Consider the following 27,752-nt stretch of genomic DNA (forward strand, 5'->3'; position numbering starts at 1 on the left):
ACCTCTGTGACGTATCCACCACGTGACCGCTGCAGGAGGCTGGACCATCCACTAGGGCATAGTGGGGGAATAAATAATTGTGGTGAGCGCAGCGAGCCCGCGATGGGACAATTTTGGTTTCCCGTTAACATCCCCGCCCCTCCCCCTTTCAGGCCGGGTCACGTGGGTGTGACGTCACAGGTCCATCTGCGCTGTATAGTCTAGTCCTAACCATTACAGCATAGAGAGCAGGGAAGCAGACTGACAGCTGATTGGCTCTGCGGTGTGCAATAATGTGACTACTATAGGCCAGTTGTTGCCGAGCAACCGAAGACCTTACGTTGATTGGAATGTTTCCTAGCATTCACAGCACGCTGACTGGCTAGCTGGATGTTTCGTAACCGGGTTAAGGCTGTTGATTGGCTGCAGCAGTGCCACATGGTTCTATGACCTCCTGTCAGACGCTCAAGCGGCGTGTGTATGGGGTTTGCAGGCCTGCTGTGGAGGCGCCTGTCCTGGGCTTCCAGAATGGCCAACCTCGAGGTTCGGGGCCTCAGCACCCGCAAGAGGAAGATGCCCAAGGAGACCATGCGGCACATCAAGATCCGGGAGCAGAAGGGTGCGGTTGCCCGGTCCCCCCCGTACAATGTCTTCGTGCAAGTGGTGGCCGCCGGGGCCAGGGACTCGGGGGCCTCATTCTACGTCTTCTCCGAGTACAACAGGTAACTAGTTGCCTCCCCCAGTTCTGCGAACGACTGGCCTCATCCTTAATGCTGTGCACTGGCAATAAGGTATTAGTGCCAAGGCAGTTCTCAGTGACAGGTAACCTGTGGGACTAGGGAGATTGCAATTCAATGAAGCGACCGTGGGATGTGCTGGAAAAATAAGTCAGAGCCATGGAGGCCACACCTCCCAACTTACATGTCTTAAAGCAGGGGAATTCAACCTTTGGCCCTCCAGCTGCTGTGGCACTACAGATCCCAGGATGCCTTGCCACAATTTTAGCATGCTGTTATATCAAAACGGTGGCAGTGCATGCTGGGATGTGTAGTTCCATAGCAGCTGGAGGACCAAAGGTTGAAGACCCCTGACTTATGGTGCGTACACACTACACGATATGCTCCCTGAGCGATATCGTCTAGTGTGTCCCCGGCAGGCTGTGCTCAATGTCGTTCATGACATTGAGTACAGCTGCTGAACGATATAATTAAAATATCGTTCAGCGCCGGGCCCTCTCCACCATTCCCCAACATGCAGCAACCTGACGAGGTCGTCAGATTGTGCTGCATGTTCAGGCGATGGACAATGTTGGAAACGACCAGCGGGAGTGCGCATCGCTGGTCGTTACTGACATAAAAGTGCACGATTACTGAGCGATTGCACGATTACGATGTCGTAATCGTGCAGTCGCTCAGTAATATCGCCCAGTGTGTACCCACCATTAAAGGATCTGCTGCTAACAACTTGGTGCCAGATGCCATAGGACACCTTCAGAGGTCTTGTGGAGTCCATGATTCGACTGGTTAAAGTTGTTTTGGTGGCACAATGGGGACGTACACAATATTAAGCATGTGGTTTTAATGTTATGGCTGATGGAGAGATTGATCTTTCAAGTTGCTGATTTCTGAGGTCAGGACTAAAATCAATAAGTGGCAGTAAGAAGCGTGTTATTACTTTAATTCATATTTCTTATGAACATTGTAGGTTTGTGTACAGTATAATTAGTTTGCATATATGCCTCCAATTCCTCCCGCAATTATCAGGTGGATTAATAATAGTTAGTCAGCATGTGTGTGTTACATTTGTTACTAACTGACCAATCTGCAACCTTATATACAAAGGGCCTGATTCAGTACCGATCGCAAGTGCAACTACGTATGCAGATTGAGCGATTGTTTGCCATTGCGTATAAGTCACTGTGTGTGCGCTGCGATCGTACTGCGATTATGGACATACAGAGGGATCCATCACAGAGTCAGTGACAGGCTGTTAGCATTTGGGGGTGGTGACGGGGGAGTGGTAAAAATAATGCAGGCGTGCGTGGCCATTTGAACGCCATTGCTTGGGCGTGCATAAATTAGCCACTGTGATGGCGGCAGGTCAGACCTGGTCGATGTGCGTCAATGGTACCGATGTTCACGTACAAAAGCGACAGTTAACGAATGTGAGAAAGCAGTAGTTGGGTGTCTTTATCCCGGCTGAGCTTTGGCATGCAGTAGCATATTTTAGCAGTTGTGTTCCGTGCGAATTCGCAGTTGTGATGGCAATTGCGATCCATATTGAATCAGGCCCAAAGTTCCTTATTTACACCACTATTTCAAAAACCAGAGCAATGCTAGTGTTATAAATGGGTCACACAGACATGCTAAATTATTAAAGCTAGACGATCACCTACAGATGTGTCCTGCTACATCTTTGCCGATTGCGCTACAAACATGCGCACGCATCGTGCCACGCGATTACCCTCAGCAGCATATGCTACGATACCATGCAATCCTATATAGGTGCGAAAGCAGTGCGCGTATCCGCTCGCAGGCACACGCCTCGCACCATGCGTGGCGCGATTTGCTGCTTACACAACAACGATGGAGCAGGACACATCTGTACTGTAGGAACTTATTTCTTTAGATGGTCCAAAGACAGAGTACATAACAGCTGCTCCATACAGCCTGTTTACCAGAGCCCTGCTAGTACTTTAAGTTGTAACTACGTTTAAACAGCTGCAGAGAGGTAAAATGGGAGGACCAATGACGAGTTGCAATCTTTTAAGGCGGTGAAGTGAGCAATGAAGGTGCCCTGGGAAAAAGATACACCCCACATGATTCCAGGGAACAAGCCAGCTTAGGAAAAACAATTCTGTTCGGTTTTAGATACATTGATTTCTTAAGGTTGTGCTGGAATGGACTTCAAGCTGAACTTCGCAAAGAGATTTCTGATTCCTATGCTAAACCAATATTGCATATATGTAATAGAAGACTGATAATGGAATCTGGATGCAGCATACTGCACTGCTGCATCTATTTGTTTTCTTTATTTTGGTTGTGTCAATTTTGAAAGAAGGATCAATGATCCCTATGGGAAGCTCTTTGGCTTACTCTGCATTACATGGCCCACATTTGTGGTGAGGCCAAATGCTTATGTAGAAGAGGCCTCATTTTTTGTATGTGCTGTGGACATTACCATATCTTTATTTTTTTCTTCTTCAAGGTATCTGTTTAATTGTGGCGAAGGGGTGCAGAGAATTATGACCGAGCACAAGTAAGACTTTAATGTAGCGCTTTAGATTAACTGAAATATTGGGCTTTATCACTATCTGTGTGTTCTCAATCGTAGGCTGAAGTTATCACATCTTGATAACGTGTTCGTGACACGAATGAATTGGGCAAATGTTGGAGGCTTATCAGGTAGGTATTTTTTTTAACAAAACTTTTTTCAATAACCTGTGGTATGTTCCTCAAGTTAGGATGTAGGACTTTGGCACGGATCGTATAGTGATTAACATTGCTAACCAATGGACTGCTGGTCAGAGTGAGAGTGAGTGTGTGTGTGTGTGTGTGTGTGTTTTCTTTGGGTGCTCTGGTTTCCTCACCCAGGCCAGAAAAACTGGTTGGTTTTTCACTTGGGTACCATGTGTGTGTGTGGTAGGAAAATTGATTTGTAAGCCTTTTGGGGTTATGGACTGATGTTCTCTGATTGCACAGCTTGCTGAATGTTTTTATATTATAAATGAAGTATAACAAATTAAATTTCTGGCTAATATCACACTACCTGCTGTGTACTTGGGTCAAGTGTAGAGAAGGAGAATACATGAATTCATGTTCCATCTAGGGAACACTGCCCACCTTGAGGTTAGGTAAGGACATCAGGAAGTTAGCACTTTATAAGACTGACTAATTCTGTTTAAAAGCTTCTTCCCTACTTCTCAGTTTTTAGTTAAGTGCTACAAGCATGGCAGCATAGACATAGCATTTTACTTTGTGTTTTTTAACTGTTTTTATTTGATGGGAGCATGTTTGAAGGTAGTTATTTAGCTGGAATTACTTATAGTGAGGTGGCCAGCCATAGATCCTGGGTTGTTGGAGGCTCTGGGGAAGGCTCCTGTGGATCAATAGTCACTCCTGGGACCTGCTGCACATTTTCCCCTCCAGCCAACATCTCCCTCAGCCTGGCACAGTTGTAGACACTGCACAGCAGGACCGCAGCGAGGAAGTATTGGCATGTGTCCCTCGGGTGGGAAAAATAGCGTTGCAGCGATCACCGCCGGTGAATAGATGCCGTGCGCAAAAAATAATGCTTCAGAGGAGGAAACTTGGACATACATTTGTTAGTGTTGTCATTAAATAAAATCTTATTTGCTGCCTTCTACTCTTCATTTTACAGGCTCCAATCCCCATTGTGTACTTGTTATCTGCTCTTATTGTGTACTGCAATTTTTAGTACTTTCTAAATTTAGTGAAACCAGGTTGTAGTGAGAATCGAGCCACATCAGACCCAGTTACGACAAGGGGAGGGAGCTTTGAGACTTATGTCTCTAAATCGATCAGAAATAATTTTACGAGTCCGTGTATGTCTGACACTAAGTAACGCCCAAAATGAGTCAAAATCAATTGTAGAAAAACAGTAAACACCTTTTTATTTTCCAATATCAGTTACAGGACACTACCCTATATAAAGATATTTTTTTCTATTATATCTCAACTATCTGAAAACTTGTACATTGCATTTTGGTAAATATTGGTAATTTGATACGTTTCCTCTCTAGGTTTGCTTTTGACTTTGAGAGATGTGGGGCGTCCTAACTGTGTGATATCTGGACCTCCTCAGCTGGTAAGTACAATTTTTTTTTTTTTTTTTTAAGGCCCGTTCTGCTTGTTCTCATCAGTTAGTGAGCCTGTAATACAGGAGCTCTATAACCTGTTACTTTACAATCTGGCCTAAAAAACTTGTCATGTGCATCCAGTACAGTTATTTTTTGTATGACATCTTTAAAAAACTATCACCTGGTTTACTGTTCGGCCAGTTGGTTGCATTATAATGTGCCTTTTCAACACCATAGTGTTATGTGGGTACACAATTCTAATCACTCTCGGTACTACCTTTCCCCATTTTCAGGAAAGCCAGTTCACTTCAATGGCCTCATTAGTATGTTGAAACTCCTAATAAAGAGCCTATTGATCCATGTTAGCTGCCAATCATAAGGTGCACATCCACTAGACCAAGGGCGGGGAACCTTTTTTCTGCCCAGGGCCATTTGATATATATAACATTATTCGTGTCCCTGGTGACGTCACACAGGGGTGGGGCCACAATCGCCGGTGGTTACAGCAATGCCCGAAACATCCTGAGGATGCTACAGGGGAGCTGTAAGGGCAGCGGTGTGACTGTCTGAAGTTTCCTAAGGACGCTGAAGGCGGCACTACTACATAGATTCTGGCTGCAGGGTGCCATTCTAGGCACCCTGCTAGCCAGATGAGGCTAGCAGAAAAAAAGCTCAGAGGGCCAGACCAAATTATTCCACGGGCCTTATACGGCCTTATACGGCCTTCGGGCCTGAGGTTCCCCATCCCTGCACTAGACAACTAAGTTGAGCAATTAATAACAATCGTTCATAAATCGTTTGCAAAAATGTCTAAAACGACCAGCAATGCACGTCCCCGCTGGTCGTTTAGACCTCTATCATCGTGCAAACATGCTGGTCAACCTGACGATAACGTCAGGTTGAGCATGTTTGCAGATGATTGATGAGCCTGCACTGAATGACTGCTCGTTCAGTGCAGGCTCATCACAGACTGACAAACGATTACAATGTCGTAATCCTGCAGTTGTTTTCATGTCTGCTAGTGGATGGGCAGCTTTACTCTAATCACAAAGTGCAATCCTCCCTTCCTTACATATGAAGGACTTCCTCCTTCAATCACTGGATTACTCTATTTCTTCTACATATCATAGGGGACACAGGCTTAGACAGTGGGCATATGCTGGAGTAGGAGTCCAGGCACCAAAGGTGCTACCAGGAGCTGGCACTAGTTATAAGGGCTGCTTAAGCAGTCTCACATTTTCTTCTTAAGGGTCCAAAGGGCTCCACAGGGAGACAGTGGGATGTAGGTGGGACCTGGAGGACTGGACACCAAAAGCAAAGCTTTTCAATCCCAGGATACTCCGGTCCTTCCCCCTATACACTGCCCACAGCCTGAGGGCAACTCAGTTTCATTGGTGTTTGGCAGGAGCAGGATCACAATTTTTAATTGTAAGCTGGGGGGAGAAGCTGCAGGGAGATTGCCTTCTCCTCTTGCAGATTTATTTTTTTAAAATTTATTTTCATTTCTATTTATTTTAATACTGAGCAGCAGTGCGAGACAGACCCTTGGACATCTGCACTGCTGCTCCATCACCCCTCCACGGCGCTGTGACACCAGCCCTCGGCTATGTACGCTTGGCCGGGCTCTTAACGGGGGCTAGCTAGCAGGTTCTCCAGACTGCAGGCCAGAATCCAGGGGACAAGTAAGGCAGATCCTTGCTTGCGGGGACCTGCGTCTTTGCGCTGTCTTTCCTCCGGTTTCAGGAGAAAGACCGGAGGTGCTGATGTGGTTCGCCCAGGACTCCACTAAACCACTAGGGTGCATATATCACTGGTGCAGGGCATATTTTGGAGGCCAGAGGATCCAGTGGGTAACATCAGCAAGGGGAGAAGGCGTTCTCCCTGCAGCCTCTCCCCCCAGCTCAGGGTGCCCTTCCACTGCGGTCTTGCTGCTCCCCCCTCATCCTCAGCCCATGCAGAGACGCACGGCAGCCATTTTCTGCAAGCAGATATCCGGGAATGCTGGATCCATTCTCCTTGTATACCTCTCCCAAGGGCCAGGTTATACAGCGCTATATCCTACCAGCCACTGCGGTCTGTGTAATTGATTTTTGTGAAGCTTTGTTTTTTTTTTCCTGCGTTTTGTATGTGACTTGTGCTAGCGCTGATCTCTACTTTCTATACCTTTCCCTTTATTCTACTATACCCTGGCACACTAAGGTACAGGGGGTTCATTGTACCTCACATCTCCCTATATTTGTGAGGGCTATCACATACTATATAGCGCGGTTGAACACTACACTGTGCCATATTACACATACATCTGGGTTGCTCACTGCACTGTCAGATTGTGTATTTTATTATACTTGTGTTTGTCTAGCAGAGGAAAAAATAACAAACGGGCTCCTACTCTGGTGTCTTGTAAGTCCTGCTCAGTGGGCTTAGCTCCAGAGGACCTAATTCAGGATGATCTTTGTACAACTTGTTCTACCGCCCAGGACCCATCATCCCCGGTGTCTTCTCCTCAGGACCCACCCTGGGCTACATTTTCACAGGTGCTGGCAAAAATTGCGGACCACTTAGCGGTCCGCGTGGTAGCTCCCCTATGGGATGGCCACAGCCGGTGCTCCCTGCACATCCTTGGCCTCCCCCATGGGTAGATGTACTTTCTACCTCAGTACAGAGTTTGGCGGATACCTCTACAGCTTTTCAGCAAATACTGCAAAAATAGAGACCTTTACCTAGTAAACCTACTAAGCGTGCTGTGTTATCTTCCCAGTCCACCCAGATATCAGATTCTAATGTATCATCTGGGGAGGCAGAAGACGCAGACCTCCCTCACTCTGACTCCTTCTTCGGAGACGAGGAGCTCACCTCTAAATTAAATTAAATATACCTGCTCTGGAGAGAGCTGTCAAATCTATTCTACATATAGAAGAGGCAGAACCTGCTCCTAAGGCAAAGCAGCCACTTTTTTAAATGACAAAAGGTAGTTTTACCAGAGTTTCCTCACTCTGACCAGCTATCTGATCACATGAGCGAGGCTTGGAATATGCCCGGTAAAAGGTTTCAGCTGCCTAAACGTTTAAAGTTTACCATCTTCCCGCTGATTGCACTAAATAGGAAGTTCCCCTAACACGTCTGGTAAAAAATGCTACCTTACCCATCCATACTGCCACCTCCTTGAAGGAAACTACAAATAGGATAGAAGCTTGTCAAAAATCTATATACTCTCTTACAGGAGTTATTACTCATCCTGCTAGGGCTACGGCCTGGGTGGCTAAAGCCATTGAGACCCTAGAAGAGACATTTCCCCCTGATGCTTCGAGGGAACAGCTGTCCTACATATCTCACATTAGAGATGAAGCCTCCTACTTGGGTGAAGCAGCTATGGATACGGCTCTCCTAGCATCCAGGGCATCTGCCACCTCTGTAGTGGCCCACCGTATTGTTTTGCTCCACTCTTGGAAGGCAGATACAGACTCTAAAAAGGCTCTGGAGTCTCTGCCTTATTCTAGGGAGAATCCTGTTTGGCCCAGAATTGGATAAAATTGTGACTACCTACCTTGGCAGCTTCCAAGATGGTGTTCCTGCCATCTGCATATAATGCAAAGCCTCGGACATCATCCCTTCGGTCCTTTCGTTCTCAAGGACAAGCTAAAGATCAGTCCTTTCCAAGGTATTGGACATTAACTAAGGCCTCCAAGCCGAAGACCAAACAGACGTGGGCTACTAGACGTCCACCTACCAAATCTGAGGACAAGCCTTCAACCTGACGGGACGGGCCTCTCCCGTGGGTGGGAGGCCGACTTCTTCAATTCGCCCACTTTTGGCGTCCGACCACTTCAGACATCTGGGTAAGAGAAGTGATCTCCCACGGATATGCCTTATCCTTCCTGAGGCGATTCCCCTTCCCCACCCCCAGCAGTTCTTTTGCACAGGACCCCCAGTCGGATCCTAGCAGGGCCCTGCTACTCCAGAAGGACATTCAGTCCTTACTGCTCTCAGGAGTAATTTTTCCACTACCCTCTTTACAGCGGGGCAAGGACTATTATTCTACCCTTTTCTTAGTTCAGAAGCCCAACGGGTCTCAACGGCCTATCCTCAACCTCAGATCTCTGAACAAGTTTATCAGGGTGCCCAGGTTTCTGCTCTATTATCCTAGCTATGGATCATGGGGATTTTATAGTGTCTCTGGATATTCAAGTCGCTTAACTACATGTACCTATAGTGCCTTCTCATCAACAAGATCTCCGGTTTGCTATACTACAGCAGCATTACCAATTTCAGGCTCTGCCGTTTGGCCTCTCAAAGGCCCCTCGGGTCTTTACCAAAATCATGGCTGTTATGGTGGCCTCTCTTCGTCGTCAAGGGATCAGACTACTCCCATACTTGGACGATCTCTTGCTGTTGGCCAGGTCCCCAGAGATTCTTCACTGCCAGTTGCAGGTAACCATTGCCTTTCTACAAATGCATGGTTGGCTGATCAACTGGAAATAGTCTTCCCTGACACCTTCTCAGAGAATGGTACATTTGGCAGCCCTCCTAGACTATCAGGTTCAGAGAATCTTCCTAACAGCAGACAAGATCTCAATAATATAGCGCTGAGTAATGCAGACCTTGGGATCAATGGTGTCCATTTTCTACATGGTGGAGTTCACTCAGTTTCACTCCAGGCCCCTACAAAACCTGATCCTTTCCATGTGGTACGGGCTACCCAATCTGCTCAGATCCCAGATGATGGGCCACTCCCTGGAGGTTTGCCTGTCCCTAGGCTGGTGGCTACGGACATCACATTTAGACAAGGGTCGCCCTTTTTGGATCCCGGACTGGGTTCTCCTCACCACAGACGCAAGCCTCCGCGGGTGGGGCGTAGTGACCGGCCAGCACTCCTTCCAGGGCCGCTGGTCTCCAGTCGAGGCAGTGTTACCAATCAATATCCTGGAGCTTCGTGCCATCTACATAACTCTCACTCTGGCTCAGAATATTCTTCAGGGCAGGGCAGTACAAGTACAGTCCCGACAGCGCCGCGGCAGGCACTCTTTAAGTCGGACAGCAATGGCAGAAGTGTCCCACATTCTCACATGGACCGACCGCCATCTTCCAGCATCTCCGCAGTATTCATCCCAGGAGTTCTCAATTGGTAAGAGGATTTCTTCAGCCGTCACGACATGCATGCAGCAGAGTGGTCTCTACATCCAGAAGTCTTTCAGCTCCTGCTGAACAAATTGAGTCTACCAGATGTGGATCCCATGGCCAAAATACACAACCACAAACTTCCAGTATATGGAGCCAAGACAAGGGACCCCGACGCAGCTTTCGCGTACGCATTGTCCGTGAAGTGAAATTTCCAATTGGCGTATCTTTTCTCTCCACTATCCCTGCTTCCTCGAGTTCTTCGAAAGTTCAAGTCCTGTTGATAGCTCAGGCTTGGCCCAGACGCCATTGGTACTCCGATCTTCAAAGTCTCTCCATAGACATTCCTCTTCAACTTCCTCTACGAGTAGACCTGTTGTCTCAGGGTCCATGTCTACATCCGGACCTAGCCCGCCTGTCTTTAACTTTTGATTCTTGAGACATCCCTCCTAACAGCTAAGGGATATTCCAGCTCTGTGGTCCAGACTGTGCTCAGAGCACGTAAACCGGCCTCAGACAGAATTTATGACCACATATAGCATGCATATTTCCAATGGTATGCTCAGAGAAACTATGACCCTCATGTTTTTAAAGTTTCTAGAATACTTGCCTTCAGGCTGGATTGGATCTAGGCCTCCTCCTAGCATTGCTGAAAGTGCAGGTCTCTGCTTTGTCCTTCTGGTTCCAGTGCAGAATTGCTCCTCTACCGGATGTTCACACCTTCCTGCAGGGTGTTCTACATATAAAACCTCCCTTTGTGTCTCCTGTGGCTCAGTGGTGATCCACGCACTTCAGGAACCTCCTTTCAAGCCCTTGGAATCAGTGGATGTCAAGTGGCTCACTGCAAAGACTCTGTTTCTTCTGGCTATAGCATCTGCCTGTTGGGTATCAGATTTAGGGGTGCTTTCATGTCACTCCCACTTTTTAATCTTTCATCAAGACAGGGCTGTTCTTAGAACGCGCCTGGGCTTCCTTCCCAAGGTGGTTTCTAGTTTCCACCTAAATGAGGAAATTGTAGTTCTGGCCTTTCAATCACCAGACCTCTCGGCAGGTGAGGCCTCTTTGGATGTGGTCTGTGCTCTGAAGATCTACCATCAGGAAATCGGACTCCCTCTTTCTTTTATGGATTCCACAAGAAGGGATGGCCAGCTAACAAGCAGACTCTGGGCAGATGGATTAGCATGACTATCTCACAGGCTTACGCACAGACTGGCCTTCCTGTGCCAGCTACAGTATCCGCTCTTCCTACTCACTCTGTGGGTACCTAGTGGGCAGCCTGGCATGGCAGCTCTGCTGAACAACTATGCAAGGCGGTTACGTGGTCTTTTGTCCACACCTTTCTTACATATACCTCTCGGGATGCTTCCTTTGGGTGCAGGGTCCTCCTCTCAGCTCAGGAGTGTCCCCGCCCTTGAACAACTGCTTTGGTACATCCGCATTGCCTCCCTGTGGAGCCCTATGGACCCTGAAGAAGAAAAGGAGAGTTATGGTAAAACTTATCCCTGTTAACTTTCTTCGAAGTCCAAAGGGTCCACAGGGCACCTGGCCGCCTATGGGTTTCTTCTCTTGGTCACTTGTTTCCTTCTCTGTGTGAGAGTGTGATTCTTCAGTATACCAGTCTTCTTCTTTCTCTCCCATCCTGCTCCTGCCTTGGGCTTGTTAAAAAAAACTGAGTTGCCCTCAGGCTGTGGGTGGGGTATAGGGGGAAGGACCAGACCATCCTGGGATTTAAAAGCTTTGCTGTTTGGTCCTCCCAGGTCCCACCTACACCCCATTGTCTCCCTGTGGAGCCTATGGACTTCGAAGAAAGAGAGTTAACAAGGGTAAGTTTTACCATAACTCTCCTTTTTATTTTAATTCAGAGTGGGCAACACTAGGGGTCCTATAGGACACCCGCACCTTCACTCCACCAACCCTCTGCGCCGGCGGCCGCAGCACTGGCGACTGGGTCAGTGTCTGCAGCTGGGCCCTCTGAGCACACTGGGACCCATAGCCGGATGTCGGGGGGAGGAGGTAAGAGAGGCTTGCAGGGAGCCGCGTTGCTGCGGCTGTCACCGCCAGTGTGGGAGACCACTAGCTGTGCTGACAGCAGTTGACCAGGCCGTCTGGCATTTCCGAAAGTGGCCTCAGCCGGGTACCCATAGCACCGAGATGTTGTCTCTAGTGGAACATATTTGAGAGACTCTTATCTCGGCGATAGACAGAGGTGTCCTTACATCCAAGGTATCGGTGTCCTCCGTTGCTGCTAGGGAAGCCCTCTGGCTTCGTTCCTGGTGCCCTTACTAGGATTCTAAGAAAGCCCTTGTTGCTCTATCTTTTTCAGGTGATATCCTCGTTCAGCAACTTTGGACAAAATCATGGCCACGGTGGCAGCATCCAAAGGCCTTTTTCCTTCAGAGGCAGCCCCTAGGTCTAATTATCGCTTCTTTCATCCACAGGGAAAAGCCAAGGGTCAGCCGTTCTCAAGGTTCCAGGGGCACTTATCCAAGGGTTTCAAGCGCCAAACGAAACAACCCTGGTCTACCAGATGCCCTGCCTCCAAGCCTGCAGCTTAACGGGGTGGGCCTCCACTAGGGGGGATTCCAGTGTGGGATATCTGCTCTTCTCCAAGTCCTGGATGGCGACCATGTTGGGCACCTGTGTACGAGGGGTTGTTTTCATGGGCTACGCCCTAAACTTTTTGTGAGCGGCCTCCAATCCAGTTTTTTTTCCACAGGCTTTTTTGGTGGATCCGGGCAAGGCAGAAGCACTACGGAAGTCCATCCACTCCCTGCTGGCCTCCAAAGTAATTTTTCCAGTTCCCCGGTATCAGAGAGGCAAGGGGTTTTATGCCAACCTCTTCTTGGTTCAAACTAGGGATGTGCAGGCTCGGATAGGTTCGAGTTTGCACGTGGAGTTCGGATTTTTCCCTCCAAAAAAACGGAACTCAGAACGAGGCAAAACGTCATCTTACATGGACGAACATCATCATTCCTGGACAAAAGACCAGGAATGATGATGTTCGTCCATGTAAGATGACGTTTTGCCTCGTTCTGAGTTCCGTTTTTTTGGAGGGAAAAATCCGAACTCCACGTGCAAACTCGAACCTATCCGAGCCTGCACATCCCTAGTTCAAACCAATTCTCAATTTGAAGGACCTCAACAGGTTCTTGCGGAACCCCAGATTTCGCATGGAGTCTCTGCGATCCATCATTCTGGCCTAGAGCCAGGGGATTTCATGGCTTCTCTGGACATCCAGGATGCCTATTTGCATGTTCCTATCCGCCTCAGTCAACAGTGCTTCCACAGGTTTGCGGTCCGAGAGCATAATTTCTCATTTCGGGCACGGCCATTTGGTCTTTCCACTGCTCCTCGTGTCTTCACGAAGATCATGACAGCTAAATTGCGGCGCAGGGGTATCTGGATTCTTCCTTTTCTGGACGACCTACTGATCCTTGGAAGAAATCCTTGACTCCGTCGCAGGAGATGTGCCATCTGGGGGCCTTGTTGGATTCCAAGGTGCAGCGGGTCTTCCTCCCAGCAGAGAAGCGTTGGGACCTACTGGCCAAAATGTGCAGGTACTTGCGTCTTCGCCGAGTGTCAATACACTCAAGCTTGCAGATCCTGGGCTCTCCTGTCTCCACCGTCGACATGGTGAAGTATGCTCAATTTCAGTTCCGACCTCTTCAAATGGAAATTCTGTCCCGGTGGAACAAGTCACATCAGCAGCTCAGTATGCAAACGATCATACTCTTTGAAGAGGTTTTGCTCTCCCTCTTGTGGTGGCTCCAGGGCTCAACTTGGGCAAGGGTCGCCCCTTTTGGATTCAGGAATTGGTTCTCCTCCCCACCGACAAGTCTGCACAGGTTGGGGGTAGTAACCTGTCAGCAGTCCTTTCAGGATTGGTGGATGGTTCAAGAGAGCCAGTTTTGCCGCTCCTTCAGAATTGTCAAGTCCAAGTGCAGTCTGACAACACATCATAAACCATCAGGGCAGCAATCGCAGTCGAACCTCCATGAAGGTGGGTCGCATTTTCAACTGGGCAGAGAGTTATCTTCCGGCTCTGTCTGCCGTTTTCATCCTCTGGGTCCAGAATTAGGAAGTGGACTTCCTCAGCCAACAGGACGTTCACTCAGGCGAGTAGATGCTTCATCCAGATGCCTTTCAGTTTCTAGTTCTTTGTTGGGGCTTGCCGGACATCCACTTAATGGCATTTTGCCACAAGTTACCGAGGTACTGCTCTCGCAGCAGGAATCCGTGATCCCTTAACAGTTCGGTGGACCTTCCACCTCATGTACATCTTCCCTCTGATCTTGCTAATTCCGCTGGTCCTCGGCAAGTTGAAGTTGGAAGGCGGCACCTTGATCCTGGTAGCTCCAGATTGGCCGAGGTAAGCTCGTTATGCAGATCTCTTAGGCCTCTTCATTGACTCTTTGATGTGTCTTCCTCTGCGGCCAGGTCTTCTGTCTCAGGGCCTATGCTTCCATCCGCATCTGGCTTGTCTCGCTTTGACGGGGTGGCTCTTGAGACATCCATCTTGAGAGCTAAGGGGTTTTCTAGATCGGTCGTGCGTGCCATGCTGAATGCCTGTAAACCACCACCTGCCAGAATTTATTACCGCATCTGGCGGATTTACTTTGCTAGGTGTTCAGCTAAACCCAGATTATTTTGACTTGCAAGAATCCTTTTTTTTTCTCTGCAGGTCTGGACTTGGGTCTCTTTCTCACTACTTTTGAATGCAGGTTTCCTCTTTCTGTCCTCATCCAGAGGCAGATTGCTCTTATGCCTGATGTATGGACTTTCCTGCAGGTTGTTCTCCACGTTCAGCCTCCATTTCTTCCTCCGGTGGCCCCATGAAACTTGTCTTTGGGCTCTTCAATCGTCACCCTTTGGACTCTGTGGACATTCGCTGGCTCATGTGGAAGACTGTCTTCGTACTTGCCATAGCGACGGCCTAGCAGGTGTTAGACTTGAGCGCTTTATCCTGTTGCTCCCCATTTCTGGTCTTTCACTCAGACGGGCTGTTCTTCGGACACAATTAGGCTACCTTCCGACGGTAGTTTCTCTGTTTTACATAAACCAGGAAATCGTAGTCCCTACCTTTCATGCACCTAATTCTTCGCAGAAGTAGGCCTCTTTGGATTTCGTGAGGGCCCTACAAATATATGTGCAGGACCAGGGATCTCCATAAGACTAAGTCTCTTTTTGTCCTCTGACTTTCACAAATGGGGCTGGCCAGGTACAAGCAGACTTTGGCCAGATGGCTCCGTTTAACCCTTCGCCACGCTTAACTGAGGTGTACCTTCATGCCCAGGCCATGGTGACTGCTCATTTCACAAGGTTGGTGGGTATTTCTTGGGCAGCTTTGTAAGGCTGCCACATGGTCATCTGCCCACACGTTTCTCAGATTTTATTCTTTTGACTCCTTCGCTTCCACTGACACGGCTTTTGGGTGCAGTACATAAAAGGGGATGTGTTCTTACCTGGTTAAATTCTTTTCTTTGAAATTTGTAAGGGACACAGGGCGCCCACCCTGACTCACCTGGCTTGCTGGGTTTTTACACTGCTTCCGTTTCCCCTGTCAGTCTCTTGGTGTGCAGAACTGTGTGTGTGCTGGTCTTTCCTTATCCTCTTTCTTGCTCCTGCCTTTGGCTTGCTAACTTAACTGGCCTGGCTTGGGGTTAAGATATAGGGGAGAGATGCCCGGAATCCTACTTCAGCCTATACCCACTGTCTAAGCCTGTATCCCCTGTGAATTTCAAAGTAAAGTATTTAACCAGGTTAGAACATAAATCCCCTATTTTCCGGTAACTGAGACTCATGTTTTGTAAACTTAGAAAGAAGAGAGCTTACAGTTTGAGAGAGGCTCTGTCTTTTGGTATGGGGACTTAGAGGTACTTTGTTAGCAGTGCATACTGTCCTGTTAATTATGTACATTACCTGCACAAATAGTAAGAAAAGAATTGCATTTTGACATGGTAAATAACAAATATGCTTTCCCACAACAAATGATTGGTATGATGTGTACTTGATTGGATTAATGAGTAGCTATACATAAAGTGCTAGAGTAGACTGACAGCTTTAGAATTCTATATTTTCTCCAGCCTTTATATATCCTACACTAGCAATTGGCCTCCATCTTCATCTTTCCTTTCCTCAAGACCCTCTTTCTCTTCTATAATGGCACATTTCTCTTCACTTGCTTCCAAACTACTTGATTAGTTTACAAAAAAAAGCCGCCTAACCCAGTTTCTCTCCTCATTCCATACACAACCCTATGAAATCTACCCCCTATGCTACTCTGGGAACAAATGTGACCAACAATGTACGGATGGCTAAAGCTGGGTACACACTTGGACCACCAGACAACCCAGCAAGGAGATGTACAGATATATTGCATCGCCATACAAACTGAATCATCCACTGTAAGAAGATGTTTATTGTTACATTATTAATGTAACTGAACCGCATTGTTATTAACAGTCTGCTGCACATCAGATGGGAAGATGCAACCGCCCAATTTATTGTACAATGACTTGGGTGGGGTTCAGGGTACACACTACAGTATATACAATGGTGGTTCCGATCCATTGCAGACCATTTCGCAGACGATATCATAAAGTGTGTACCCAGCTTAAGTTGCTCAGTAATTTCTTTCTACTCTTCCTTGATCTTTACTGCTCTCAATACGGTTGAACTCTCTTCTGTGCAGCCTTTACTGACTGCTGTTTACAAAACTCTGTCCTCCATTTACCCTAACAGTCCAGGCTTTAAGAATGTTCATGCTTGATCAGATGACTTAATACCTCAGTCATTTTGATGATCTATGCTCCCGCCGTAGGTGCATTATGTACAGTGCACACTAGCCAGGGGGGTCCCCTACATAATGGGTGCATTATGTACAGTGCACACTAGCCAGGGGGGTCCCCACACCGCACACCCTGAACCCAATACATATCTACCTGGTACCAGCAAGTACATTCACCCTCCTACACAGCAACATCTTTAGAATGATGGTGCCGTGCAGTGAAAGCATAGACTCTGGCTCTGTGCCAGAGCCTTAGCCATCTTCCTGAATATCACTATGAGTGGTGCCATGTTGGAGGGGGAACCCACTTGCTGGCACCAGGTAGGAACTGGTATGAGAGGGCCTGCTATACACAGGCACCCTCTGCTGTTAATATGCCCCTGGCTCAAGCACAGATATTCTTAAAACCTGTGCTGTTAGGGTGCCTTGAGGGCCAAGTTTGGAAAACATTACTTTACTCCGTTGGCCCTCGCAGGGCTCCTGTTTCACAACCTACCTTTTAATTGCTACTTCAGTGTGTCTACTTCTGACACATCCTACTCCGTCTATAGATTGGTGTTACTCAAAGCACTGTTCTTGGCCCTCCTTTTTTTTTCTTTTTTTTTTTTCTCTTTTATTCCACCTGCTGTCGTGTTGATGCTTTTTTCATAACATTACTATAATATGTCCCTTTATCACTCTGGACATTTCCATAACCCTTATTTTCTCATTTATCTCCTATTTTATTTGCTGATGGCTCCTTCTGTCTGGCCTTCCCTCTCCCATCTATCCCTTCTACAATCTGTCCTAAATGCTTTGGGTAGACCTATTCTATCCACAACCACATCATCACTCTGCAAACCATACAGTGGCCTTCTATATACTTACAAATCCAGTTTCAAGTTGGTCAATCACGTTATCCAAATTCCTCGCCATCATCTGCTCTTCTGAACTGAGTTGATTTGTTTTGTTTTTATCTTTTACAGGAAAAATTTATTCAAGCCATCAAAAGTTTTTGCGGTCCAATGGATGGCTTAAAAATTGGTAAGATCTTTTTAGAATTACTATTTGGAAAAAAAAAATTGTTTCCAATTTATTGATGCTAGTTTGTCTAGTGTACCTGTCCTGTAGAAACAAATCAAGGTCCTACTTATACGGTAGAAGGTTTGTCACATACTGTGTGATGGAGCTGAAAATCCGCTTTGGGTGCTTCCACCCAATATGCCCCTATCAGTAAATGCATCTGTGTCACATATTTAAAAAATGCAGTGGAGATGTTTCCCCTCAAATAATATATAAATATTGAGAATATCGTACTGTCAGCCAGGAATCAGAATGAGAATTAAATTGTACTTTGTCATCCTGGCTTGTATAGCAAGAGCACAACTACTATCATAACTAGTTACAATATATATAATAATGATTGCATGAAAATGGAGTGTAGTATTGAACATTAATGTTTATCCTATGTGTATTACAGATGTGCAACTACACACTGATCCAACTTACAGTGACGAGACAATGACTGTTAGCCATGTGCCAGTGTTTAGTAAGTTATTGCATTTGTAATCTCTAGTTCACTCTCAACAGTGTTTTCATTATACATGGCAGCCCTTCCACAAAACAATACTGATTAAAGAGCATACTTGTATAAACCAGATATATTTTACTTTATTTTCTTTCATCTATGGGGGGGCACTGGGTATAGGATTTACAGGAGGAGTAATGCTAAATAGTTAAAGCTTGATGGCAAGTGCTCCTCCCCCTGCCCTAACCAGCCAATTCTTTTAGTGCTCATAGGTGCTGGGCCCTTTTTTTTTTTTTTTTCTTCTTTGCAGCTGCGATTTTTATTTTATTTTCAACATCTTGAGACAGCCGACCATCCCATCTGCTGGACCCCTGGCGCAACAGTCACTAGCTCTGACCAATCCTCTCACAACACGTGGAGACTGAAGCTGGAGCAGGGGGCACAGCAAGCAGCCCATTGAAAAAGCCAGAACATAATATTCACTGAAAAAGCCAGATACACATACAAAACATTTTGCAGGGCCCGCCAAAGCTTTTAGAAAGAAGGAAAATTGTGCTTACATGCCATCTTTATGTTTAGTTGTGAAGCTGGAACAGGGGGCACAGTGGGGATCCAATTGGTGAGAGGTGGATCTGTTCTCTGTAGAGGAGGCCATTAGGGGGGACCTGTTGCTCCGTGCCCTCACTGGAGCACCAGACATGTTAATTCTAATGGGATGCCGTGAAGCCAGTGGGAGGAGCATTTCCTTTTCTCTCCTCCCCTGCCGTTTGGTGCACCCCCTTATACAGGCAGTCTGTTAAAGGTCACACTCTGGGTGGAAATCTTCAGCAGGGCTCTGCTAGCCAGCAGCTGGTTTGAGAAGCTGTTTTAGCGGGGCGCTGCTAAAAGGGCACGGCACATTTTGCCCATTTAAAATCGGGTAGGTCGCGGCGCCCAGCTAAAATAGCCTAGCGGGAACACTAGTCACAGCAAGAGAGAGGGAGGTGGTCAGAGGCACACATGGGAAGGGGGTTCAGTGGCACAATCAATCCACAACCACACTCAATCGCACCGGGCAGATGATGCGCCATTTGGAGGGAGGAGCCCCTGCCCTCGATGAGTGACACTGTGTCTTGAAGGGGTTCCAGTCAATATATAGACAGAAATTAGACCACAAATGTTACACAGGCAATAGGTCGACATGGACAAAGGGTCAACACAGAAAAGGTTCACATGGCTAAAGGTTGACCGTGTCAAAAGGTCAACACAAAATGGTTGACACTTTAAAAAAAAAAAAAAAAAACAGGGTTAAGGTTGGGTACTCACCGGAAGTTTAGGGTTAGACACTAGGAAAGACGTTTAGGGTTTGGCACTTACTGTAGAATTAGGGATAGGAACTAGAAGGGACTGTTAGGCACTTGCCCTGACGGTTAGGGTTGGGCACCAAGGGGAGGGTTAGGGTGAAGATTAATGGTAGGAAAAACAAAAGTCAACCAGTTTTGTGTTGACCTTTTGACCCTGTCGACCTTTTGCCTGTCTAACATTTGTTGTCTATCTAATTATTGTCTGTCTATTGTACCAAACCAGTCTTGAGGAATCTGGCTGGCTGCACAGGGCCCTGCCCACACCAATCTTTTCCTCGTACAGAAGCCAGACTGCTCTTTCTGTCATATCCTGAACTTAAAGTCGCTCATGTGTCAGAGTTCCCAGGTTGAGGATGGAATCTCTCTGATCAATCTTGCCTTGTCTTGGAACCTCTAGATTTCATGGTAGCCTTGGATGGCAAGTACGCTTAATTACTGCACATATTCCCATCCTGGAGGATCATTAGCGCATTCTGTGGATTTTTCTTGGAATATTACCAGTTTCGGACCTTGCTCTTTGAATTGTCAACTGTGCCTCGGCGGTTCTTGCAGGTAATGTCCATGATGACTGCTGCCCTGCGAATTTGGAGAGTCAGGATTATTAATCTCCTGTTTGTGGCTCAGTCTTCAGTCTCCTTGCAGGGACATCTTTTGATGGTTCAGGTCCTTCAGTCACGTTGTTGGCTCATAAATTGGCGCAAGTCACCGTCTCAGCAGATGATCCACTTGGGAGTTCTGTCGGACACCCAGTCTTGGTGAGTTTTCTTTCCTTGTAGAGGATTATAAAGTTATTTCAATGGATGTGGTGGGTGTCAGTCCACTTCTAGTTGAATTAGTCTCCACCTTCGACATGGTGCAATTCACTCAGTTTCACTCCATACGGAGCTCCTTAACAACTGGAACCGTTCATACTTTCAGCTCCAATCTCAACACCTCTCATTGTCACAGGGAGTACATTACTACCTGCTGTGGTTGCTTCAGACCTCCCACTTAGACAGTAGATTGAGTTCATAATTCCTGAGACTCAATCTACAAAGCTCTCACGTGTATATCTCTATCTCCCCCCCTCCATGGCGGTTCAAGGAGCCGGGTACCATGCAAGAAGTCGTCAAAATTCTCAGTTGGGCAGAACCTTCCTCCCAACTCTGTTGGTGGTTTACATCCCGGAAGTCGACAACTTAGAGGAAGACTACCTCATTTGTCACGATGTTCATACTGGGTAGTGGTCCCTCAATCGTGCAATATTCCAAGTATTGGTAAAATGCTGGTGCCGTCTATCCATAGATATGATGGCCTCCCGACACAATCTCAAACTGGCCCGGTAGTGATCCAGGACTCAGGATCTAGAAGCCATGCTGGTGGATGCTCTGTCATTCCCATGGACATTCTCCTCTGATATCTCTCTGTCCATGCTGCATTAGGTTCTCAGCAAGCTGAAACTAGAGGGCGAGTCAGCCATCCTGGTGGCTACAGATTGGCCACGCAGGGTCTGGTAGGAGAGTCTCAGATGTATGTCCGTGGCTCCTCTGTCTACCCCTCAAGCTTCCCGGTCAAAGCCAGATCTTTCCTACCTGGCTTTTGACGGGGTGGCAGTTAAGACAGGCCTTTTGAAGGCTTGGGGATTTTTCGACTCATGTGCTTTCTTCAGAAATGGTTGGACTTGGGTCTCTGTCTCTCTTACCTCAAGGTCCAGGTCTTGGCCCTCTCTCCGTTTCTGACTTGAGTGCCTTGTCTCACAAGTCTCTATTGATAATTTACCCCGAATGGTCCTGTGCACCAGGATGGATTTTCTCCAGAAGGTGGTCTCTAAGTGTCATATCAATAAGGAGTTTGTGGTGCCTTCTTTTTCGGTAGACGATCAGCATATTTGCTCTCGTCCCTTGCCTTCCTCTATGATGTCAACAAGTGTGGTTGGCCTAATTCCACGCAGACTATTGCTCGGTGGATTAAAATGGTCATCTGCCAGGCTTACTTCTTGACAGTCAAGCCAGTTCCGGACTTAGCAATCGTCTACTCGACTCTTAGTTGGCACTTCCTGGGCAGCTCATCGTGGGGCCTCAGAGGAGCAGCTTTGCCCAGCTCAGAAGCGTTTTCCTTCCTTAGGGGACAGCTTTGGGACATTCCAGTATGCTCCACAGATTAAACAGAAAATTGGATTTTGGTTCTTGCCTGAAAATCATTTATTCTGAATTCCATGGCTGACACTGGGTGCCCACCATTTCAATACTGGCTTTTGCTTGGGGTGGTTTCTTGGATTTTGGCAAACCAGTCCACTGCCCCAGTCTGTCTGCGTGTTGTGTGCCTGGTTTGACTCCTCTTCTCCTTCTGTTCTGTCCATTATTAGTAAATACTGATTGTTCAGGGCAGGGAGTGTGTTATATTGGAGGAAGAGCTTGTGCTATCAAGCTTTTAACTACCATACTTCTCCAGCACCACCTATACCCAGTGTCCCCCATGGAATTCAAAGAAAAGGATTCATCGGGTAAGAACCAAAATCTCATTTTTCTAATCTTTCCGATGAGAATAAACAGGGTGTTCATATTCCCCAAACTAGTTTTGCAATATAACTGGAAATTACATGCAGTAATATTTTAGACCTGAAAGTAGTTATAAAAAAAACGCTCAATGCACACACTTAAGTTGATTTTTAAATTTGTTTTTAACTATCTTTTTAACATACAGCTGTCATTTGTTTCTAGGATGTGTTCCTACATTAGCAAAATCGCTCTGTGGGAATAATTTGTATGACTTTCACTACAAAACAGTTAAGGTGCCTACACACTTGGCGATATTTTACCCGATCTTTCCGATTACGACGCATCGGTACAACAGATCGTGTAAAATATGCCCAAATCGTGAGTCCCCACTCACGACCACGATGTGCGTCCCCGCTGGTCGCACATCGTATCTTCAGATCTGCCGTGCTGTAGGGCAGATCTGCCAAGCTGGGACACAATGCAGTGGAAAAAGTCTGGATGCACGATAGATCGTTTATAAAATGGACACTTTAAACACCACATCGTGTGCAGAGCTGCCGGGGAGATGTTTCAAGGGAAATCGTACACAATGTGTGATCGTGTGCAGATCGCCAAGTGTGTAGGCATCTTACTCTCCTGGAAACAGTTGTTTGCTGCTGTTTGCCAGGAGAGTGTAACTTGATTTAATCAGTCAGGAGGCTACTCAGTGATCATAAAACGGCATACGAAGGGAAGTAATGCTATGAATATAGCCAAAGCCTTACTGCTGGCTATATCATTTGTCATGTGAATGTGGTTGCCATGGTAGTTCCATGATACTGGTCACGCTGTAACCCATTACTAACCGCATAATTCAAAGCTCTGAGAAAAAATGAACCATTATGTGTCTATTTACAGGTAAATGTATGTTAAAAGAAATGGACCACATTTTAGGGACAGTCGCACTTTTAAAACATTGATTTAAGAAGCTATTAAAGAACTGCCGTTTTGTCAGTTTACAATACTCACCTAATCATATAAGGTGCCATGGCATACAGTATTGTGCATAAATATTGGGACATTGACAGAATTTTCATATTTCGGCCTCTATTCACCACCACAATGGCTTTGAAATGAAACAAACAAGATGTGCTTTAACTGCAGACTTTCAGATTTAATTTGAGGGTAATTACATCCAAATAGGTGAACGGTGTAGGAATTACAACGGTTTCTATATGTGCCTCCCACTTTTTAAGGGGCCAAAAGTAATGGGACAAACTAAACAATCCTAAATCTGACTTTCACTTTTTAGTACTTTGTTGCAAATCCTTTGCAGGCAATTACAGCCTGAAGTCTGGAACGCATAGACATCAGCAGATGCTGGGTTTCATCCCTGGTGATGCTCTGCCAGGCCTCTACTGCAAATGTCTTCAGTTCCTGCTTGTTCTTGGGGCATTTTCCCTTCAGTTTTGTCTTCATCAAGTGAAATGCATGCTCAATCGGATTCAGGTCAGGGGATTGACTTGGCCATTGCATAACATTCCACTTTTTAGCCTTTAAAAACCTCTTTGGTTGCTTTTGCAGTATGCTTCGGGTCATTGTCCATCTGCACTGTGAAGCGTCGTCCAATGAGTTCTGAAGCATTTGACTGAATATGAGCATATAATATTGCCCGAAACACTTCAGAATTCATTCTACTGCTTTTGTCAGCAGTCACATCATCAATAAATACAAGGGAACCAGTTCCATTGGCAGCCATACATGCCCACACCATGACACTACCACCACCATGCTTCACTGATGAGGTGGTATGTTTTGGATCATGAGCAGTTCCTTCTCTTCCCATCACTCTGGTACAAGTTGATCTTTGTCTCATCTGTCCATAGGATGTTGTTCCAGAACTGTAATGGCTTTTTTAGATGTTGTTTGGCAAACTCTAATCTGGTCTTCCTGTTTTTGTGGCTCACCAATGGTTTACATCTTGTGGTGTACCCTCTATATTCACTCTTGTGAAGTCTTCTCTTGATTGTTGACTTTGACACATATACACCTACCTCCTGGAGAGTGTTCTTGATTTGGCCAACTGTTGTGAAGGGGTTTTTCTTCACCAGGGAAATATTTCTTCTGTCATCCACCACAGTTGTTTTCTGTGGTCTTCCGGGTCTTTTGGCGTTGCTGAGCTCTCCGGTGCGTTCTTTCTTTTTAAGAATGTTCCAAACAGTTGATTTGGCCACACCTAATGTTTTTGATATCTCTCTGATGGGTTTCTTTTGATTTTTCAGACTAATGATGGCTTGCTTCGCTGATAGTGACAGCTCTTTGGATCTCATATTGAGAGTCGACAGCAACTGATTGCAAATGTCACACCTAGAATCAACTCCAGACCTTTTACCTGCTTAATTGATAATGAAATAACGAGGGAATAGCCCACACCTGTCCATGAAATAGCTTTTGAGTTGATAGTCCCATTACTTTTGGCCCCTTAAAAAGTGGGAGGCACGTATAGAAACTGTTGTAATTCCTACACCGTTCACCTATTTGGATGTAATTACCCTCAAATTAAATCTGAAAGTCTGCAGTTAAAGCACATCTTGTTTGTTTCATTTCAAAGCCATTGTGGTGATGAATAGAGGCCAAAATATGAAAATTCTGTCAATGTCCCAATATTTATGCACCTGACTGAAGTAGCTACCACTTTCAAGCGTCTTTATGGTCAGAACGATATGAATACCAAGGAAATAGGTGTTCTAAAAAGATGGTACCCAGCAGCCTTTCCTTTCAAATGACTCAGACCTTGACATATCCATGATAGAGTTAAAGAACTGTCTAGAATTTTCACAATTATCAAAGTATCACGAAAATTCAGGCGCTTTTATTTATAACCTTGTAACTTCAATTGGGATAATTCTAATGATACCTTTTATTCTTTCCTCTCAATTTTGTTATAGGTTCAGCTACTAGAACACCAGATGGAGACCCTTCCTGTGTGATAGCCTATGTATGCAAGGTGGGAATTCATCTGTCTGTGCATAATGGAGAGGAGATGGTAAAGATGGTACTTTCAGGGTAGCATTCAAAACCTTACTTGTAGTAAATAGACAATAAATGTGTCATACACTGAATGCCAGCTTCCACACACAATAAATAGCTGAATTTAGTGCTCTGCATAGAATAACATGGCATAAATATGATTAAACACCTATTTAAAATGGAAAAATCAAACATATTTTCAGTGCCTGGATTAGTGGGGAAAAAATGAATCCTTATATTACTGAATCAGATAAAAATTGTTGTGAATAACTTAGTCATTGCATTATCTACATTATTTGACTTTTCATTATTATTAAAAGGCTACTAGTTCTATAGTATGAGATGCATTTTCATCAAACTGCATATAGAGAGGTTTTTCTGTATGCAGTGCTAGCCACATAATAGGCCGAGTCCATACAGGGATTCTTTGCTATCATTCTCCATGTAGCGATTAGAAAGTATGGATGAAATTGAAGGTAAATGGGTCTCCTTGCTCCTTATTAGTTTCCATGATTGAGATCTTGTGTTACCTTCTTTTCACAGGTCAAGACATCCACATTAAAACTTTCCTAGTTAGTGAATAAAGGTTTTATGTGTCTCATAAGATTAAAGATGGTTGTGAGGTTTAAATAGTTTTTGCAGGAGATACTGTATTATGAGAGGAACTGGACAATTTGTAGGATCTATTGTAGAGCCCACATATTATAACACGTGGATAGGAGAATTTGTAGCCAGATCATTGGAAATGATGTCAGTGATGCTGGGGTAGAATTTGTTTAATTTTTTTTTTTCTCTTCAAGATTCATGACCGGAAAGGGCGTTTCTTGGTGCTCAAAGCAAAGGAAATTGGGCTTCCAGTGTATGTATATATTTTAAATTTGCTAACGTTAATATGTTAAGTTAACATGAAGTTTTCATTCTATACTTATTTACATTGTCACTTTTCACTAAGTGCATAGTGCCTTGTGTGTCAAGTGTAATGGTAAAGTAGGCGGACCTCTATGCAAATGTGTTGGATTATATTGTGATTCGTGCTACGCATTACTCCATCACAAGTGATCATATGACAGATGACCTAAATGAGGATGGAGTAATATGCTGCACTAATCTCTGGTTTTAGAATCGTATACAATGTAATACACATGTGTAGTAAGTGAGAGGTTCTTCTTAAAAAATTATTCATATGATTTGTTTCAAACCCACTGATGTGTGCTCCGTAATGCCAACTGAAGCTGATGCAGCTACTGTCTGCAAAAGTGAGTTTATTAAATTAAACTCTCATATCGCACAAATGCGTGTACCCGAAAAATATGAGATGAATTAGAAATTCCAATTCACAGTAGTCGTGGTGGGGGTGCGCAACTTTACTACAAAATGCCACCTGGGAGAAGTGCATGAAAAAGTGGGGTAACCACCCTGGAATCCAAAAAAGTGATAGCTGGACCATATGGAAGGCTGTTTGTGTCCATAAGAAATGTACCGGAGGGTTTTAAAAGAGTTTTGTACTTTATTAATGGTAGAAAAAAATATAAACACAGGCGTGCTTTCAGCAATAAGGTTTTTCTAGCATTTTGAGGTACAGAAAAATGTCTGTAGTTATCTTAGTGTATGTATGTGTACACACAGTGCTTCGAGAAAGTATTCACAGCGCTTCACTTTTTCCACATTTTGTTATGTTACAGCCTTATTCCAAAATGGAATAAATTAATTTTGTCCTCAGAATACCCCATAATGACAACGTGTAAAGTTTTTTTGGAGATTTTTTCAAATTGAATAAAAAAAACAAAAAAACAAAACTAAGAAATCAAATGTACATAGGCATTCACAGCCTTTGCCATGAAGCTCAAAATTGAGCTCGGGTGCATCCTGTTTCCACCAATTATCCTTAAGATGTTCCTACAGCTTAATTGGAGTCTACCTATGGTAAATTCAGTTGTTTGGACATGATTTTTAAAGGCGTATACAGTGCCATTGCAAAAGTATTCACCCCCTTACCTTTTTTGTTACATTACAACCTGTAATTTATTTATTTTTTTAATCTGCATTTTATGTGATGGATCTGCACAAAATAGTCTAATTTGGTGAAGTGAAATGAGAAAAATATATAAAAAAAAGAATATAAATAAAATTCTGAAAATTGGCATGTGCATATGTAATCACCCCTTTTGCTATGAAGCCCCTCAAAAGTTCTGGTGCAACCAATTACCTTCAGAAGTCACATAATTAGTGAAATGAAGTCCACCTGTGTGAAATCTAAGTGTCACATGATCTGTCAGTATAAACACACCTTTTCTGAAAGGCCCCAGAGGCTGCAACACCACTAAGCAAGAGGCATCACACCATGAAGACCAAGGAGCTCTCCAAACAAGTCAGGGACAATGTTGTTGAGAAGTACAATTCTGGGTTGGGTTATAAAAAGAAAAAAATCCAAATCTTTGATGATCCCCTGGAACACCAATAAATCCATAATCATAAAATGGAAAGAACATGGTACCACAACAAACCTGCCAAGAGAGGGCCGCCCACCAAAACTCAGACCGGGCAAGGAGGGCATTAATCAGAGAGGCAGCACAGAGACCAAAGGTAACCCTGAAGGAGCTGCAGAGACTGGTGTATCTGTGCATGTTACCACAATAAGCCGTACACTTCATGGAGCTGGGCTGTATGGAAGAGTGGCCAGAAAACAGCCATTACTTAGTGATAAAAATAAGAAAAT

The 27,752-nt window shown here is 45.3% G+C and overlaps 1 protein-coding gene across 1 annotated transcript in view; it reads left to right on the plus strand.

Annotated features, from left to right (window-relative positions):
* The first annotated feature begins 371 nt into the window (after positions 1-371).
* ELAC2 (elaC ribonuclease Z 2) overlaps positions 372-27,752 on the plus strand; it is a 95,561-nt gene continuing 68,180 nt past the window's right edge. The window contains exons 1-8 of the mRNA XM_088468613.1: positions 372-701; positions 3,187-3,237; positions 3,313-3,383; positions 4,742-4,806; positions 17,666-17,723; positions 18,160-18,228; positions 24,955-25,013; positions 25,837-25,895. Coding sequence (XP_088324739.1) covers positions 460-701; positions 3,187-3,237; positions 3,313-3,383; positions 4,742-4,806; positions 17,666-17,723; positions 18,160-18,228; positions 24,955-25,013; positions 25,837-25,895 — 674 coding nt within the window. The 5' untranslated portion in view covers positions 372-459. The remainder of the gene's footprint in view (positions 702-3,186; positions 3,238-3,312; positions 3,384-4,741; positions 4,807-17,665; positions 17,724-18,159; positions 18,229-24,954; positions 25,014-25,836; positions 25,896-27,752) is intronic.

The sequence above is a fragment of the Taudactylus pleione genome, unplaced genomic scaffold (genome assembly GCF_031769625.1).
Source record: "Taudactylus pleione unplaced genomic scaffold, aTauple2 ptg000012l, whole genome shotgun sequence".
Lineage (NCBI taxonomy): Eukaryota > Metazoa > Chordata > Amphibia > Anura > Myobatrachidae > Taudactylus > Taudactylus pleione.